The following is a 16137-nucleotide window of genomic DNA, read 5'->3' on the forward strand; positions in this document are numbered from 1 at the left end:
ATTGATTTCATTGGTTCGGCCACAATGCGGTTTTGATTTCATTCTAGCGAGATGATGAGATCGCCCAGGGAAATCAGACCTTGGCCCAACGTTCCAGACGCAGGTTTACCCCATCTGGTTATCGCTGACAACGTAGCTGCATGCACTGTTATGAGTTCTATTCTATACATTTAATTTAGGGTTGGGGACGGCACCGGTGCCGAGGCTATCTCTCACTGAGTATGATGCCTCCCAGGATGATTCTGAACTCCGCACCAGGGGTGGGAGGGGTCTTTGCCATGGCTATCGGCGGTCGAAGTTGCGACTAACGTATGGATAGGTGGAGCATTGGACAGAGAACGCGCAATAGTTTAGCAAATTCACGAACGTGTGAGCGTGCACGCATCCCAAGTATTTGCATTGATGGAGTGAATACACCAGAATGTGTTGGAGCTATGATTAGGATGAATGGAGCTGCCGCAGCCGCGCATCGAACGCATACAGACGTATCGAACGGGGCACTTGGCCGAGGCTTAGAGCGCCCGCGAGACTGCTGGCAAGGGTTCCCATCGCGCGGCGTCCTCCTTTGGGCGACTTCTTATGTTTCGTCCCTTGGTCGAGGCTGGATCAGAAACTATACTAGCACTCGGGGATGTGTGTATGTGGAGCCTGCCTGTCTTATCGCCAGGCAAGACAAGCACTGTCACTCGTGCTTAATGAGTGGGGCACTTGGCGCTTGGTCGTGATGTTCGCTTCGCGGGGACGAACAAGCGTGTAAGGCTTCAATCCCTATCTGCCCTAGGGTATCATGCTCGCGAAAAAAAAAGCTACTTTGAAAGCGTGGCTAGAAAGGTAACGAGAGTACAGTGAGGTGGCGGCGCAACAAAGAGCAAGACTACCTACTACCTCGATGATTTTGAGATACCAGCAGCGTTCGGGTATCACTCCGGTCTACATAGCCACATTATCGATCTTCGCGCGCTCGCAGCATAGAGTGATCAGCAAGGGCACATGAAATATATCAAAAACTCGAAACCGGGCCCACAACGCTCCGCTGGCGGGTCAGTTGCCCATCACACTCTGAATGATTGTCGCGTGCAACACATGCAGCACCCGGGCTACCCGCGGGTGTTCCTAGAAATCACAGCTGATGGCTCAACAAGTATCACCAAGATCATTCGCACCGTCGGGATTAGGCGAATCAATTTTGGATGCTCCTTCCACCACGTGATAGATTTTTGACTGTTTAGACGTGGGGCCCGACGATGTTCGCGCCGCGAATAAAACAATTTGATGAGTCGACACAGCCAAGGGCGATGGGTTCCGCAAAGATCCAGCTGGAGGTATCAATCATGTTCGCAAAACGGAAGCGCTGGTCAATGCGGCCACCAGGGTGCACGAGTGGGGATCGGTATCGAGGGTGGGAGTCCATGGCAAAACCGGGGTGGAGAAGATGAATGGATCGGTGATCCAGTGGTCGTGAGGTAAGATAGCTACACTAGGTGCAAGACTTACCATAGCTTTGTGTCTAGACGAAAAGCCGTCAAAGCGCTCCGGTAGCGGACCTGAAGCGAGCCATAAGCAAGGAAAGCATGCTGGAAAGCAGGGAGGAGCAGAGGAAAACTCCCAAAGCCGACGAAAGCGAGTAGTTTCTTCGGAGGTCCGCTTCAGTTGAGGTAGGAGCGCTAAGTAGTTTCTGATTTACCGACCTAATTTGAGAACATCACCATCAACATACATGTCGTCGGGCCGTCTCCTTCCCTATCGGGCTCAGAGGAGCCGGCTGGGTGTAGCCGGCTGGAATAATCCAGGGCCATCATTAATTGTATTAAATGCTCGGCCTTCGTATGATGTAGTTCACCAGCGATGAACCGACTTTTCAACCACAAACACCGAAGAGCGCAGAAGCGTTCGGTTAGTTGAGCAAAAGACCGAATACACAGCGTGGCGTATCTCGTGCGAGTGAACACCGCTTTGATCCCCAGGAGGGGTTTTATTGCCGATCAGAAAATAAAGAGGTCCCAGTCGATGATATCTGAAATAATAGGCAAAAAGTCCGCATTGCTTACGATAAGTTAGCGCAGCCGGCGGAAGTGACGTATGTGGGGGTCGTACCTGTCGGGCAATTCGACACGACCAACCAGTCACGAGTCGCGCCCAGGACTCATCCGACTTCCTGTACGCGTTGTCTGCGCGCTAATTTGGCGGATACCACTACCCACACAGCCAGTACCCTCCGGTGGGGCCAGATTTGAGATTCATCCAGGCACGGAGGATCGCTACTGGATCATTGGGACCGCATGATTCAAACGGTACCGAGTACATTAATTAATCAAGCGCCAAAGTGGCTTGGTAGACAACTCACGGCAAACATCCGGTGACAAGCCGGTCAATGGTTATTTTCCAATGGGGAAATTTCCACACTGCAGCCAAGTAGCCATGGCTTTTCATTCGTATCTATGGCTTAGAATCGTCGACTGACGCTGGCTGTAGCAGTGGCGAGGTTAGCGAGATCACTTCCTGGCCGAGCTATTTGTCAGATCGTTTGATACTGGGGTTGGTGGGTTTGTTCACGCAATTGCTTACTTGTTCTGATGAGTTGTGCTCGATCCTCGTTAGGTCCGCCTTTTTGCCACTAGCTTTCGTCATTGTGGACGAGAACACACTGAAAAGGGCGAGACCTATTCATTTGTTTGTTCCTCTATAGGCCTATGGGATATTACCTCTTGATTGCCGTTTCGAAGCAGAGAGCAGCAAGGCAGGCTCCACGAAGCCCTACAGTCCTTCCTTAGATGGAAATCGAAGATAGAGAACGTTTTGCTCTCAACCCCGGTGGCAAGGGACCCGTAAATAGGTCATGGGGGGTTTATCCGTTCATGCGATAGGCCATGCTAGCTATGATCAAAATGCCGAGCCATGTAGTATTCAAATATTGGTGTTAAATGGCTCAATACACGTGTTGGATCTTACCTTTGATAACCATGATTAGGTCGTTATGCTCGCCTCACATACCGAAGATAACCGAGCTCGTCTGGGACCTCTGTTCGGTCAATACCCCCGAGTCGAAGCGAATATTCAGCGCTCATAGCATAGCCATTCAATTATAGCACAAAGTTAAACAAGGTTGATCGAGTGTAACCACCGACCATACCATCATGCAGACACTAGAGTCGAGACGGGATAAACGTAAGCGAGGGAGGAGTCCAAACATTGACGTCGAGTGTGTTAAATTAAGCGCCGAGCGCCAAATGGAACTGCATCGCCATGGGATTACCCAATTAACGTGGCTGTGGGGCAGCTGGGTGATCATATTTTCACTTTTTCTCCACCTTTAGCGTAGCAGTAGATTACGCCTGACAAGCCACCACCACCACTTTCTCCCTTTTCTAACAACGGGAAGGGACCTTTAATTTTTCTGGCATTAATTGCAATATTTCTTGAAGATCATCGGCCAATCTGATCGCGCGTGCCTTAGTCGTTGAGCGATTACTTGACGACTACATATCCACGCTTGCAAGACACCACCCTCTGGTTACACACTATTTGAAAATTTCGTTTCACTCTTGACCAACACAGTCTCCAAAGGGACTGAATACATAGAAGAAAATGGAAGACATTCCGACATCTCCGAATGATACTGTCTCGCCTCTGGGCGCATCCGTCCGTCGTGTTCACACTATCTCCTCGTCGATGAGGGGTCGTCGTCACCCAGCAGCATCTGAAGAGTATCCTCCCGAATATTATGAAGAAGATGATCAAGCGGATGAATCTTGGAATGCTGCCCCAGGTGCTATCGGTGATGGAAAAGGGGCCCTACTTCATAGGCAAGCCTCATTGCCGACCAAATATCATCGAGGTGGGGCATATTTTACCATTTGGGCGTGCTATATATCCACGTATACTTATCCTGTGCACTAACTCGCTGCGTAACTGCGCATTCTCTAATTATAGGCTTCAGGTCAAATAGGACCGGGACCCAATCTGGCACACTCTCACCAAGCGGCAGAAATACCAGCGGCCTATCTGTAATTGCGGCTGATCACGCGGGCGAGGGAGAGGAGGAGTGGGAGCATGATATGCGTAATTTGAGGGGTGACGAGGTTAGTGGGCGATGCAGTCATACATCACCTTATCCCTACATCGCTCGACTTCATGTGTTCAATTCATCCCCCCTGCTTGGTTATGATTTATCTTCCATCGATACTGACCACGATCCTTGAATCGCCATTACAGCACCCCGCCGGTGAAGGAACCTTGAGTCCTCTGTCAGGTGGCAATCCATACTTCCAGCCTACTCATAGTCGATCCCAGTCTCAGACTTCAAATAATGGTGGCGGACTGTCTCCGGGTCCTTATGCACCTCAACCTTCCATTTCTCCTCCACCTGCGTCGAATATTCGACGCCACACCAGTCTCACAGCCAACGCAGCTGCCGGAGCTGCTGGGCGTCGCCGCCAAGCGCGACTTGCAGCAGAGCGAGCCGCTCAATCTCCATCGCCACCATCGCCGGCGCATGCGGATAACGATCATGGCCATTCACCCCTAAGCCCAATTGGCCGTACCCCTTGGGGGCCAGCTACTCCTCCTATCACGACGGCCAATAAAGAATGGCGCCCTGAATCATCGATCGACGACGTGCAGAGGCAGTTCGGGAATATGGATCTTGCGGCTCCTTCACAGACTCTTGAAGTTTCTACGTCCCCTGCTCCTCGTCGCTTATCTCCTGGCCCAAATCATCCACCACGTTTCCGTGCGAATTCTCCCCAGCCGGGCGCGCCCCAGCAAGGACAACAGATGGGACCTCAGGCCGGATTCAATGGTGGCGGTCGGCAAATGGCAAAATTACAGCTTATCACAGATCTTACTCCCCCAGCTGTGCCACCCAAACAACCTCAGAGCGCTGCTGCTTCTGTGCCTCCCATTGGCCATGGAATCCCACAGGTCCGCCGCTGGAATGGCCGTGCAGGGGAACAAGGAGGATACAATGATAATGGAAGCGGCCAACGCCAAGACGAAAAGCCATTTACAGCAAGTGGTGTGGTGTGGGACCAAAAGGATCGAATCATCGGTACGCGTTCAGGAAATAATGGATTTGATGCATCTGGTGCTCCGCCCGTTCCTCCCCTTCCTCAGGCTTATGCAGGCATGATGCAACCTGGGATGAATTTTGGGGGAATGAATATGGGTGGACTCGACACAACTTCGTTTGCTCGACTGGGGATGAATATGGGCATGATGGGTACTAGTACTGTTGGTAATATGAACGCTGGCCTTGGACAAGGGCGCTTGCAAGTGAATACCGCTGTTGGGGGTCCCGGCCAAGGGATGAATAACAGCGCAGTTGGGAGCGGCAATGGTGGTAACAGTCCCAGCGGCTATCTGAGCCCTGTGGATATACCCTCCTTGATCGTTTCAAAAGGGTATAATCCTGCCACCTTTGACATCCGTCCCCAATTCGTGAGTCATTGGCTGCCCCGTAGCAGTACCACACACTCATTAATTGACCGTAGGCGCGCTACTTTGTTATCAAATCGTATACCGAAGATGACGTTCATAAATCCCTGAAATATGAGATTTGGAGTTCAACCGATCCAGGCAACAAACGTCTGGACAAAGCTTTTAAGGAGTGTGGGGGCCGTGGCCCGATTTATCTATTCTTTAGCGTAAATGCCAGGTATGTGTACCGCTTCAATACATTCACACAACGTGATAACCAATGCTATCTGCAGTGGCCATTTTTGCGGAATGGCCGAGATGTTAACGCCCGTTGATTACACTCGGTCATCTACGGTCTGGGCCCAAGATAAGTGGAAGGGTGTCTTCAAAGTCCGTTGGATTTTCGTACGCGACATCCCCAACGCGGCATTGCGTCATATTCGTCTAAAGTAAGTGCACTGAATTAACCCTTTAACCACGCCATCGATATATTTTATACTTTTATAGTAACACCCAAGAGCGCAAGCCGGTGACCAACTCTCGAGACACTCAAGAACTGCTGCCCGAAGCTGGCCACGAGATGCTTCGCATTTTCTTCACTCACCCAGCCAGAACTTCGCTTCTTCAGGACTTTGCTTTTTACGAGGTAAGACAGCGCCACGCACAATAATCCGTTGATTTCTGGTTCCTGACTCTTGAGCGCTCAAAGTTGCAGTCGATGCAAAAGATCAGTGCGACGTCTTCTCCCCAGGCTGTTCAGCATCCCTTTGCGATGCCGAACCCATCTACACTTCCTCCCGGGCAGCAGCAACAGCTCGCCCTTCAGCAACAGCAACTTCAACTCCAGATGCTTCAGATGCAGAACCAATACCAGCAACAGCAAATGGGCATGTCTCGCTCCCCTGGACCTCCAAGCCCTTACCCTGGAGGATTGGGAAGCAGTCATAATGGCAATAACTTTTAGCCTCATCTCACCAACATGGGCTTTGAATCACAAGAATAATACGTGAGAGGTGTTCTCCAATCTTCAAATACACCGAGCAGTGCTCGCATCTATGCTAGTCTCTTTCCTGATCTATCTCTCATCTTATTCCTACAAATCGTATATTGCATTTGTCATTCAGGAGGATATGTACCATTTCGGACGTTGCATCTAACGGACGTTTTTCATCATCCTTTTTAGTACGGACCATTACGCGGACGTTGGACGCTCGACTGCGTTGTGTCACTGTATCGATTGGCACTTATAGTATACTACATTGCCTGGGGAACTGTAACTTTCTTGCTTATTGTGTGTCCAACATTACAAGTACAAATTGATTAGGCGTTTGTTTCTGGAACCCGACTACGACCAATTTTGCAACTTTACTCCATTCTTGGATAGTATTACATCATGATCCGTTCTAATATTTACGACCATCGTCTGTGCATCTACGTCAAGTCTCTGGTCCTACCACCATATCGGATAGTAACCTAGAATGTGCCCGAGCGCTAGCCGCGAAATAACAGAAATATCAGCCGATGACACTTCTAGTAACCCTCTCCCACCCGCTACAGTCCTAAGTCATATTGTCGATGTCCATTGCCACCCCACCGACAGCTCACCGATCTCAGACGAGCATATACAGGCGGTGCAACTCGGTCAAATATGTGCAATGTCTTCTAATGCGGATGATCAAGCAAAAGTCGGGAATTGGGGGCCAGGATGGGTGATCGGGTCGTAATGTGTTTTGGTATGTGGCTCTATGGGATCATTGATCAGGGTCACCTCTAACCTCTTTCAGGATACCACCCATGGTGGTCGCATAGGATTTCGATACTAGACACACCTCTCCCAGCTGAGGAACACTACCGTGGATTATTCAATCCAAGCGAGAAACAGGAAGATGTTTTCCAAGCCGTCATTTCTTCGCTTCCTCCTCCCCGCCCCCTCAAAGATGTAATATCAGAATTGAAGCAGAATCTTCAACTATCATCGTCAACTATGTTAGGCGAGGTCGGCGTCGATCGCTCCTTTAGGGTGCGGCTCCCCGCCAACGAAGGAGAGCTGAAGCTTTCTCCTTTTACTGTCCCCCAGGAGCACCAACTCGCGATTTAGAGGCACAAATTGCAGTCGCTGTGGAGCTTGGAAAGAACATAAGCTTACACAGCGTTAAAGCGAGTGGTGTCACAATCGAGTTATTCAAGAACATGCGCCACAAACATGGGGAAGCTTGGGAGAAGATCAACATCGACTTGCATAGCTGTACTCTTAGTGGGGAGACTTGGAAAAGCATTGAGGTAAGGCCTGGGCCCGAGCTGTTATTGCCCTTATATTGAATATGTCTTTTGTGTCTAGAAAACCCATCACAACGTATATCTCTCGTTGTCCTACTGCTATCAATATCCGCCCGAACTCTGGCGCTGTATTGGACTTGATTCAAAGCTGCGATCCCACTCGCTTAATGGTGGAATCAGATTTCCCATATATCTCGGATACAACACAACGCACTTGGGATATATTGTGTCTCATTGCACGGGAGCGCGGTTGGCGTGTGGAAGGGGAATGGGACTACCCAGAGACCGCCCCCCTGGCCGATGGAACCATGTAGAAACCTGGGGCGCGGTGAAAAGAATCGAGTCGAACTGGCACGCATTTCGTGGAGGAGGAAAAGGTCTATTACCAGATAAGGAGAGCAGAAGAAATCGCAAATTGAACGAACTACAACGAAAATATGCTCCAGACGATGAAGCTTCAGATTATGAATGATATTGTCACAGTCGTATCTAAGTATCTGAATGCTGTGTGTAGCTAAATGAAAATAGGTTATATGCGCAGCTAAATTGCCAGCGTGCCATGTACCTGATACTTAGGTAGATACGCGAACCCACAGAACCATTGTAAGAACATTTACCGAAGACAGCTTGTGAAATACAAGGAAATGAAAAATGTGATGCGGGCATGCTAGATACCCCTGCCTTCCTCGTCTGCATCACCGTAGAGTGCGTCGTCCTCAAAAGAGGTGTGAAGGCAAAGAAGTTGAAGCGACTGTCTTGGAGTTATGTTTAGTAGCTTGAGAGGCAAGTTGGGCCGGAGATGGCAAATCGGGCCACGGTTCGGCGATGACGCACAAGCATCGACTAGGGACCATGTATCCAGTATAAGTTAATCGCAATTCTTGCTTCGGCTTTTCTTCCTCCGGTTCCACAACTAGGTTATCATGGGGGGACTTGTACTTTGAGATAATGGAGCCGGGATTTCGTCGTCCGCTAATAGTTAAGAGGTTTTCCAAGCCGGCCGCATCATCAGGTTCCGACTTGATAACTGGGACCGATTGGTCCTGTACATTAGGACGGTCGATGTCAACTGCGTCTGCATTTCCTCGTCAACTTCATGAGCGCGGGGAGCACTTTTGAGCCGAGTAGACCTTCGTGTAGGTGCTGCTCCCGAGGGCGCAATCTCGGCCTCGTCGTCATGACTGGAGATCTCCTCATCTAGGTCCGACCAAGCATCAGACATTTCCGCGTCTTCCTCGTCACTCCCTATGCGTTTTCGCTTTCTGGCAGTTGCTGATTCTTAGGTCTGGGCTTCGCCTTGGGTCCTTGCTTCTTCTTGGGGTTTGCCACTCTCTGGTTCGGTTCCTCTGGAGCAGGAGACCTTCTCCAGGTAACTCGAATGGCTCCAGTGGTGCAGTGACTGCGACAAAATCGCGTGCCTGATACATATGCTATCAATCCTTCCATTGAATTAAGTGCAGCAAGAAGCTTACTTAATCAATAGATCATAGGATTCGGCTGGCTTCAAAAAATATGCAAACTGGTAGTTTTCGATGATACACTCGGTTTAAATCACGATCGAACATCAAAATAATGTACTTTACCTCCGCGATGCACTTCGACAACCGACTGTCCTGCCTTTTTGCTGCGCTAGCACTTAGACCAGAAGCACCGATATGACTTTCCTTCACTAGTTTAGGGCCAATTCTACTCGATGCACCGATATGTTCAGTTCAGTCGACCTAATGTTATCTTACTTTATATCGGCTTACAGGGGCTTCAGGTCCGCGATAATTTCGTTCAGAATACGCCGGGACATCCAATCTACATGTTCTCATCAAATAAAGATAGAGAGGTAAAACAGTATGCTTATTCACGCGCAGGTGATACAAATTTCGATTCTGGAAAGACATAGTTGGTGTCAGTCGTGGTCCACTCCAAATCCAAGTTTTGGTGGCTAGCGCTGACGTACTGATCGCGAGAAATTCGAAATGGGCACAACATAAGCCGACTAGCTTCAAGGCCTTTGTAACACATCCCTAACACAAGTTTGATGTTTTGATGTTATATCCACCCATGTCATTTCACGTATGGAACAAACCCAGTTTGTATTTCATGAGCTATGGTCCGAGTCGATAATACATTCAATCCTCTCTGTAACGCGCAGCAATACATGGAAGTCCCAACTAGAATACAGCCAATTTATTCAGTAATTCTGTGTGATGACCCTCCAAGCTATAAGCTTCCTTGCCCCAATAAATCTGCATTATCTTCGACAACGCCCTTCTTTCGAATCAAATGAGATATTGAGGCATAAGCAATCAGCTCGCCAGTCACCGAAACCAAGGATTGTTTGCCTTCCTTCACAATACTTCTGTCATCATCCGAAACTGGTGGCCACATAGTTACAATGGCAGTCATGCGTAGAATAGTGATACTAGTGTTGTAAATGCCATGCCGCATGTCACAAGCAACTTCGTAACCGTAATTCCTCAGAAAAATTTGATTGACAAGTTTTGCTGATAGTCGCTCCATGCGAGACAATAAGGACAGCAGGGGTGTGTAGTTTTTTCGGAGTCAGCAGAATGACTCGGTGAGCTGGCCAACGACGGGGCTCCTGGGTCGGTATTAAGATCTCCAGTGTTACCCAATACAATGTCCGATAATGAGCACAAGGGGATTATGGAATTCTCCCAGAATTGTAATATTCGCGCCCCCACCGACTCTGATGTCTCCACTCCTGGAGGGAGTGGTCGTTTCACGGAGCTTTTGTTCCGGAGAGGCTCCCCATATACTAACATACTGTATAGATAATGTTGCTCATATAATGATTAAGTTACTCACGCGCTCTCTTAGTCGAGGATCCAAAATAAGCTGACAGTCTGGATGGTAAGCTAGAATCGCCCGAGCTGTCTGATATAGATTACACGCAACCCAATAAGTACCATTTTTCCAGATATGAATGCAGGTACCCACATCGGCTGCCCGGGACGAGTCACTGGAGTATGCTTTGACAAAGTTTACATCCTTCAAACCTCTCCCTGTTAATTCAGCTTGAGATTTACCTTGGCGCATCCAAATGTAAGTCCAACCCCCACAATCACTTCTCACATAGGGTAATAAGGGTGCTTACCAGCCTCGTTCAATTGGGTATCTATCTGGCCTTGTATAATTCCCATCCTATTTTCATTTGTTTCCCCGTGACGAACGATGTATACCAGTAGTTTCTTGTACATAGTTGCTGGAGATGTCGACTCGGTATTGGGTTCAGTGATTGTAGTTAACTACAGGGTGGGGGTATAAGCGCCCAGACAAAGCGTGTCCTAGATTTAGTACAACCCCCGTCAGCCGGCGGGCATTTTGACCACTGCGAGTAGGGGCTGATTGGCTAATTACAATGATATTCATGATATTCAAATACCCTTTTATGAGCGAGTATATGTGGTGTTCATTGTACATGGTTTTACACGACAATCCAGCCAGTCCCGTTAAAGTAAGCACCAGAATTGGCGAATCAGGAGTTGAATGACGTTTCACTACTACAACTCTGGATCTACTAATTAGAACGTTAGTTAACTCATGAAATGTTAGGAACATGAGTCAGTGTGGTACAGGCCGTGGACGGTACAACAGAAATAAAATATAATTTCACATTATGGTGAAATCGCTTGTAATGCATATATGGGGTTATACTAAAATAGCAATGTCTTGCCATTGAGTAGCAACCAAAAATTTCTACAGGGGCCATCAATCAATAATCCTCCTCTCCTCTCTCCCAGTCCTTCAAATGAAACTAGCTGCGGCCTAATATTACAAGATCTTGACAGCTACGTTCAGCCAATGGGGGAGTTCAGAGCACAGATAGCAAATGAGCTGACCACTAGAAGGTCACTGGTATGTACGAATCATAGCAAGTGTTGCCTCTATTAATAAGCACACATTATCTGGCTATCTGGGCCCAGACTTCTTGGGCTCCTGTACTTCCAGTCGCAGTCAAGTCAAGTGTTCGACAGCGGTGTATTGTTCTGTCGTCATTTCATTGTAGACACTGTTCCTAAATGGAAAATGGTAATTCTTCATTTATAATGCTAACGTGGATCATATACGGCTTTAGTTGGTTGACAGATATCTACGAGTTAGTTGCAGACAACTAAGATATATAAACCGGTACATGCGTACTGATAGGCCTTAATGAAGTTTGAAAAGCGTCAAGTCAAGTGTTCGACAGCGGTGTATTGTTCTGTCGTCATTTCATTGTAGACACTGTTCCTAAATGGAAAATGGTAATTCTTCATTTATAATGCTAACGTGGATCATATACGGCTTTAGTTGGTTGACAGATATCTACGAGTTAGTTGCAGACAACTAAGATATATAAACCGGGTACATGCGTACTGATAGGCCTTAATGAAGTTTGAAAAGCCGTTGTGATTAAGTATACCCCAAAAATTGGAGCTTTAACCATAGGTTAAGGATGATACGAGCTATAACTACCTAAATGGAAGGCTGCTCTTAGCAGATTACTAGTTGCCAACCTTGCCGCTAGACATTGGAAAAGTCTATATGGTATAACACCTTTCCCTCATTGAGACTTCAATATATGCCCCATGCGGGTTCAAGCTCTCGAATCGGTCCAAACCATACTAACGGATGTTCATAGTTTACAGGAACCAGAAGGCCGTAACCCACGCAAAGCTAACCACTGGCAACTCTTGGCTATCCCAAAATATAATAGATGGGCAAAAACTGCCCTGTGTATTTGCCAATGTTTCATCTCCAGGGTTTGCTTCCTAAGTGGACACCCCTTGCATAAAAGCGGCGGGCAATTCGACTGTTGCACGAGCAGGCGATATAGTTCTACTGTATTCCAATGCTCCATCTGTCCGAACGAGGTCTCAATGAATATCTGAATATGTATTTATGGTGTCATTGTATGCAATACTATTTCATTCACTAAGTTCATATATGTCCTTCAGCCTTGAAATTGATTTCATACTACCTCTGACCATAACTTCCGGCCCTGTTAACTTCCAATAGTCCTGCCCAGAAGCTTGTTGACAGAGCAAATGACCATAGAACGCGTGGCGTAACTACGGAGAGGCAGAAAATGGTATATTTAGGATCTCATGCGGCCCCCAGGACTTTGCCAGTTCCATTTCGATACCCCTGCTCCCTCTGTCGACATTCTTTACCTTTTCTAATTGACTTTTCGGTTACTAAATAGAGGGAATGCGAAAAATCAGTGCAGCCTTGATTGGCCTTTTCGTTTCTATTGCCATCGAACCAGTTATCGGAGCAGATCCTCCAGCATGCCCCAGTACTACGAACAGCCAATATGGTCTGTATTAATCAGTAAACTAGGGTTTCTTGGGCTTCCTTATAATGTTTCAGCTTCTTAGATTATATTGTAGTGGGAGCGGGGGCTGGAGGCGGGCCACTAGCAGCCCGACTGGCACTTAACGGATATAAAGGTGAGGATTGTCCTCTATCTATGTGGAGCTTATAGCTGATTTATTTCTTAGTTTTACTTCTAGAAGCTGGGCCGGACTCATATCAAAACAACGTGACGATTCCTTTCTACTTCGGGCGGACGACTGAGGACGAAAAGTTGGCACTTGATTACGAGGTTGACCATTATACCTCCCCAAACAATGTTACGGCTTGGTACCCCCGTAGCCAGGGCATTGGTAGGATGGCTATATTTACTTGTTAACTGAAGCTGAAACATAATACCTCAGGCGGATCCACTATTCACAATGCATTGATTCATATGCGCGCCCAAAACTGGGATTTTGATAATATAGCAGACATAACGGGAGATAGCTCTTGGAAATCATCGTCAATGCAAAAGTACCTTACGCGACTTGAAAAAAACCTCTACGTCCCCAAGCAGGCGGGAGAATCGCTGGGCTATGGTTATGACGGCTGGTTGTCCACCAACTCGTGAGTTTCTTGACCGATTTTTTTATTGCATATGTCTGAAAATAGCAAATATGACCTCCGTCACCCAGCGGGCCACTCAATCTTATCAATGATCCCAAGTATGCAGACGAGCAGATTGGAACTATCATGAGCACCTTGATGAGCTCTGTCCCCGCGGTTGGCGGATCAGATTGGAATAACCTAACTAGCGATGGTGTCGCAGGATCGGCGATGCTCACCTTCACAAGGGTACCTACATCTACCCCAACTAGCTACTAAAACTTACAAAATTTGATCAGGACCAATATGGAAATCGTTCATCGACCCGCGACCACCTTGTCGACGTCCGTACGAGACTCCCTGATAAACTTACAATTCAAACGGAGACTATGGCTACAAGAATTCTCATTTGCAAGTCTTCTGATGGTTCACTGCAAGCGTACGGTGTCGAAGCTGCCTCCGGTCCATACCTTCTCCCCGTTGCGCGCCAATTTTCGGGAAAGCGCACTCTAGATTTGAAGACATACACAGCCAAGTACGAAGTGATCAGTAGCGCAGGTACCTTCCAAACACCACAATTGCTAATGGCGAGTTGCATTATCCCATGGACTGGTGATGACTAATTCATGAATTGAAACAGTTATCCGGAATCGGACCTTCGCAACAATTGAGCAAATTTGGGATTTCAACTTTGGTTGATTTACCTGGAGTGAGTACTTCTTTAGGTCCATTACAAGCTCACTCAAATACATAGCAGGTGGGCGAGAATGTTCAAGACCGTATGGAGGCTACGCTTGTATGGAAGCTGAATCATACGCACACAATATTCTCACTTGGTTGTCTCTTCGGCGACGATCCGAAAACGGATCCATGCTTGGCCGATTGGATCGCGACTAATCATACGAATGTGTATTCTCTGGGTGCTGCTCTATGGGGAGAAAAGTTTAAGTCGAACTCTAGCCTATCGCATCTTGATGGTAAGACGACTTTTATTCTCTACGTTGGTTCGCTGCTGAATTGAGTTTTTAAGTACTGTCTATATGGGGTCCCGGAGCTTTCACACATTACTACCGTGGGTTTGGTCGTGACTATGGCTTGAACTCTCCGGATAGTATAAACAATGCGTTTTTGAAAGCATACGCGCGCTCCAAAGGCTGGGTGCGATTGACGGGGTCTGATCCTCAGGATAAGTTGGAGATTAACAAGGTATATATGCCTGCACCCTCAATCCCAGATAACATCAGGTGCTCACTCCTTTTTAGAACTATCTCGGGTCTCCCGAGAGCATCGAAGATCTCACTATCATACGTGATAGCATACAAAAGTCCCGTCGTTACATTGCTTCGACCCCGCAGATTAACCGCTGGATTGTCCAAGAAACTTGGCCTGGGTGAGGATCTGAATTAGCCACGATGTCGTATGTATACTGATCCCTGAATTAGATCCCAGTACCAAACGGACGAACAGCTCTGGGAGTTTTTACGAGCAAATGTCTTCGGTCACCATTTATGCTGTTCGGCGAAGATTGGTGCCGACAATGACAGTATGGCCGTGCTCGACAGTCAATTCCAATTGCGAGGCGTCAAGAACTTGCGAGTAGATGCCAGCGCATTTCCGGTAATCCCTGGAATGTTCATCACGACTCCGATATACACAATTAGTGAGAAAGCAGCCGACTTGATTCTTGGCACTGCCAAAGCCAATGGGTGGGGAACAGGAAGTGCTGCGGTTACCAGTAACTCGAACTCGGGTGTTGGTGTTAAAGGTGCCGTGCCTTTCGTAACGGCCACCCTGATTGGAATGGCTTGTCTGATAATACACATGTAATAGTCGGCGTAGACACTGGCATAGAAGAGGAACGGGGTTGTTTCGATACTGGTTCAGGTAAATCATAGTATGCCGGCAATCGCTGTAGAAGTCAGAGCTATTAAGACTATCCTGACTGTAACTTTTGGCCGAGTTTTATCCGCATACATTAGTACGATTTTAGTTGTTAAGCGTGTTGCTTGTATTCATATTCATTTGCATTTACCATCTATGCAACTAATTACCTAGATCTTCTGGTGGCGTGCTTGTCCCAAATGAAACTCCAATTTCAGATTCGCCCAGGTGGGCTTAAGTTTGATCCATTAATATGGGACGATGCACTTCAAATATGCATACTGGCTACCGGTTTGGGTTTGGGTTCATCTATTTGATACTAAAAAAAGGTCCAGCCAGCCGGAGGCCAGCGCAGGTCGTGGAAAGATTGGGCAATGGCTAGACAAGATACGAGCATCACTTTTGAGTTTACCGAGGCTATGGCCGGCCCTCATACCTCGAGCTCATGATCACAGGCACGTGAAGGGAGGCATGTTGACGAGGTAAACATAAAAAAATCCAAGTGTACCCAGCTAGTGCTTCTTACAGTACATATCATCGATTCGTGCACATGACTTCCTCATGAACCGCACCAACCGTATTTTCTATCCGCCTCCTTCAAGTGGTCCAGGGTTAGGACGAACGACTTTGTATTATATAGGTACTACTGTACACTTTTATTTG

At 47.6% G+C, this 16137-nt stretch overlaps 4 protein-coding genes across 4 annotated transcripts; 3 read left to right on the forward strand and 1 right to left on the reverse strand.

Annotated features, from left to right (window-relative positions):
- Positions 1-3585: 3585 nt before the first annotated feature.
- On the forward strand, positions 3586-6379 carry RhiXN_04488 (YTH domain family protein; the record flags this gene model as incomplete). The annotated part of the gene is made up of 7 exons (XM_043324305.1): positions 3586-3775; positions 3931-4079; positions 4213-5436; positions 5490-5653; positions 5709-5864; positions 5923-6061; positions 6125-6379. The coding sequence occupies 7 exons, from the start codon at positions 3586-3588 to the stop codon at positions 6377-6379; spliced, it is 2277 nt and encodes a 758-aa protein (XP_043176724.1).
- A 759-nt stretch (positions 6380-7138) lies between these two features.
- RhiXN_04489 (uncharacterized protein) lies at positions 7139-7513 on the forward strand (the record flags this gene model as incomplete). The annotated part of the gene is made up of 2 exons (XM_043324306.1): positions 7139-7148; positions 7200-7513. The coding sequence occupies 2 exons, from the start codon at positions 7139-7141 to the stop codon at positions 7511-7513; spliced, it is 324 nt and encodes a 107-aa protein (XP_043176725.1).
- Positions 7514-8408: 895 nt separating this feature from the next.
- On the reverse strand, positions 8409-8914 carry RhiXN_04490 (uncharacterized protein; the record flags this gene model as incomplete). The annotated part of the gene is made up of 2 exons (XM_043324307.1): positions 8409-8767; positions 8806-8914. The coding sequence occupies 2 exons, from the start codon at positions 8912-8914 to the stop codon at positions 8409-8411; spliced, it is 468 nt and encodes a 155-aa protein (XP_043176726.1).
- A 4066-nt stretch (positions 8915-12980) lies between these two features.
- RhiXN_04491 (GMC oxidoreductase) lies at positions 12981-15432 on the forward strand (the record flags this gene model as incomplete). The annotated part of the gene is made up of 12 exons (XM_043324308.1): positions 12981-13009; positions 13063-13142; positions 13194-13358; positions 13410-13614; positions 13683-13842; positions 13893-14135; positions 14234-14302; positions 14351-14570; positions 14624-14799; positions 14856-14983; positions 15036-15372; positions 15424-15432. The coding sequence occupies 12 exons, from the start codon at positions 12981-12983 to the stop codon at positions 15430-15432; spliced, it is 1821 nt and encodes a 606-aa protein (XP_043176727.1).
- Between the last annotated feature and the right edge of the window lie 705 nt (positions 15433-16137).

This window comes from Rhizoctonia solani, chromosome 1, assembly GCF_016906535.1.
Source record: "Rhizoctonia solani chromosome 1, complete sequence".
Taxonomy (NCBI): domain Eukaryota; kingdom Fungi; phylum Basidiomycota; class Agaricomycetes; order Cantharellales; family Ceratobasidiaceae; genus Rhizoctonia; species Rhizoctonia solani.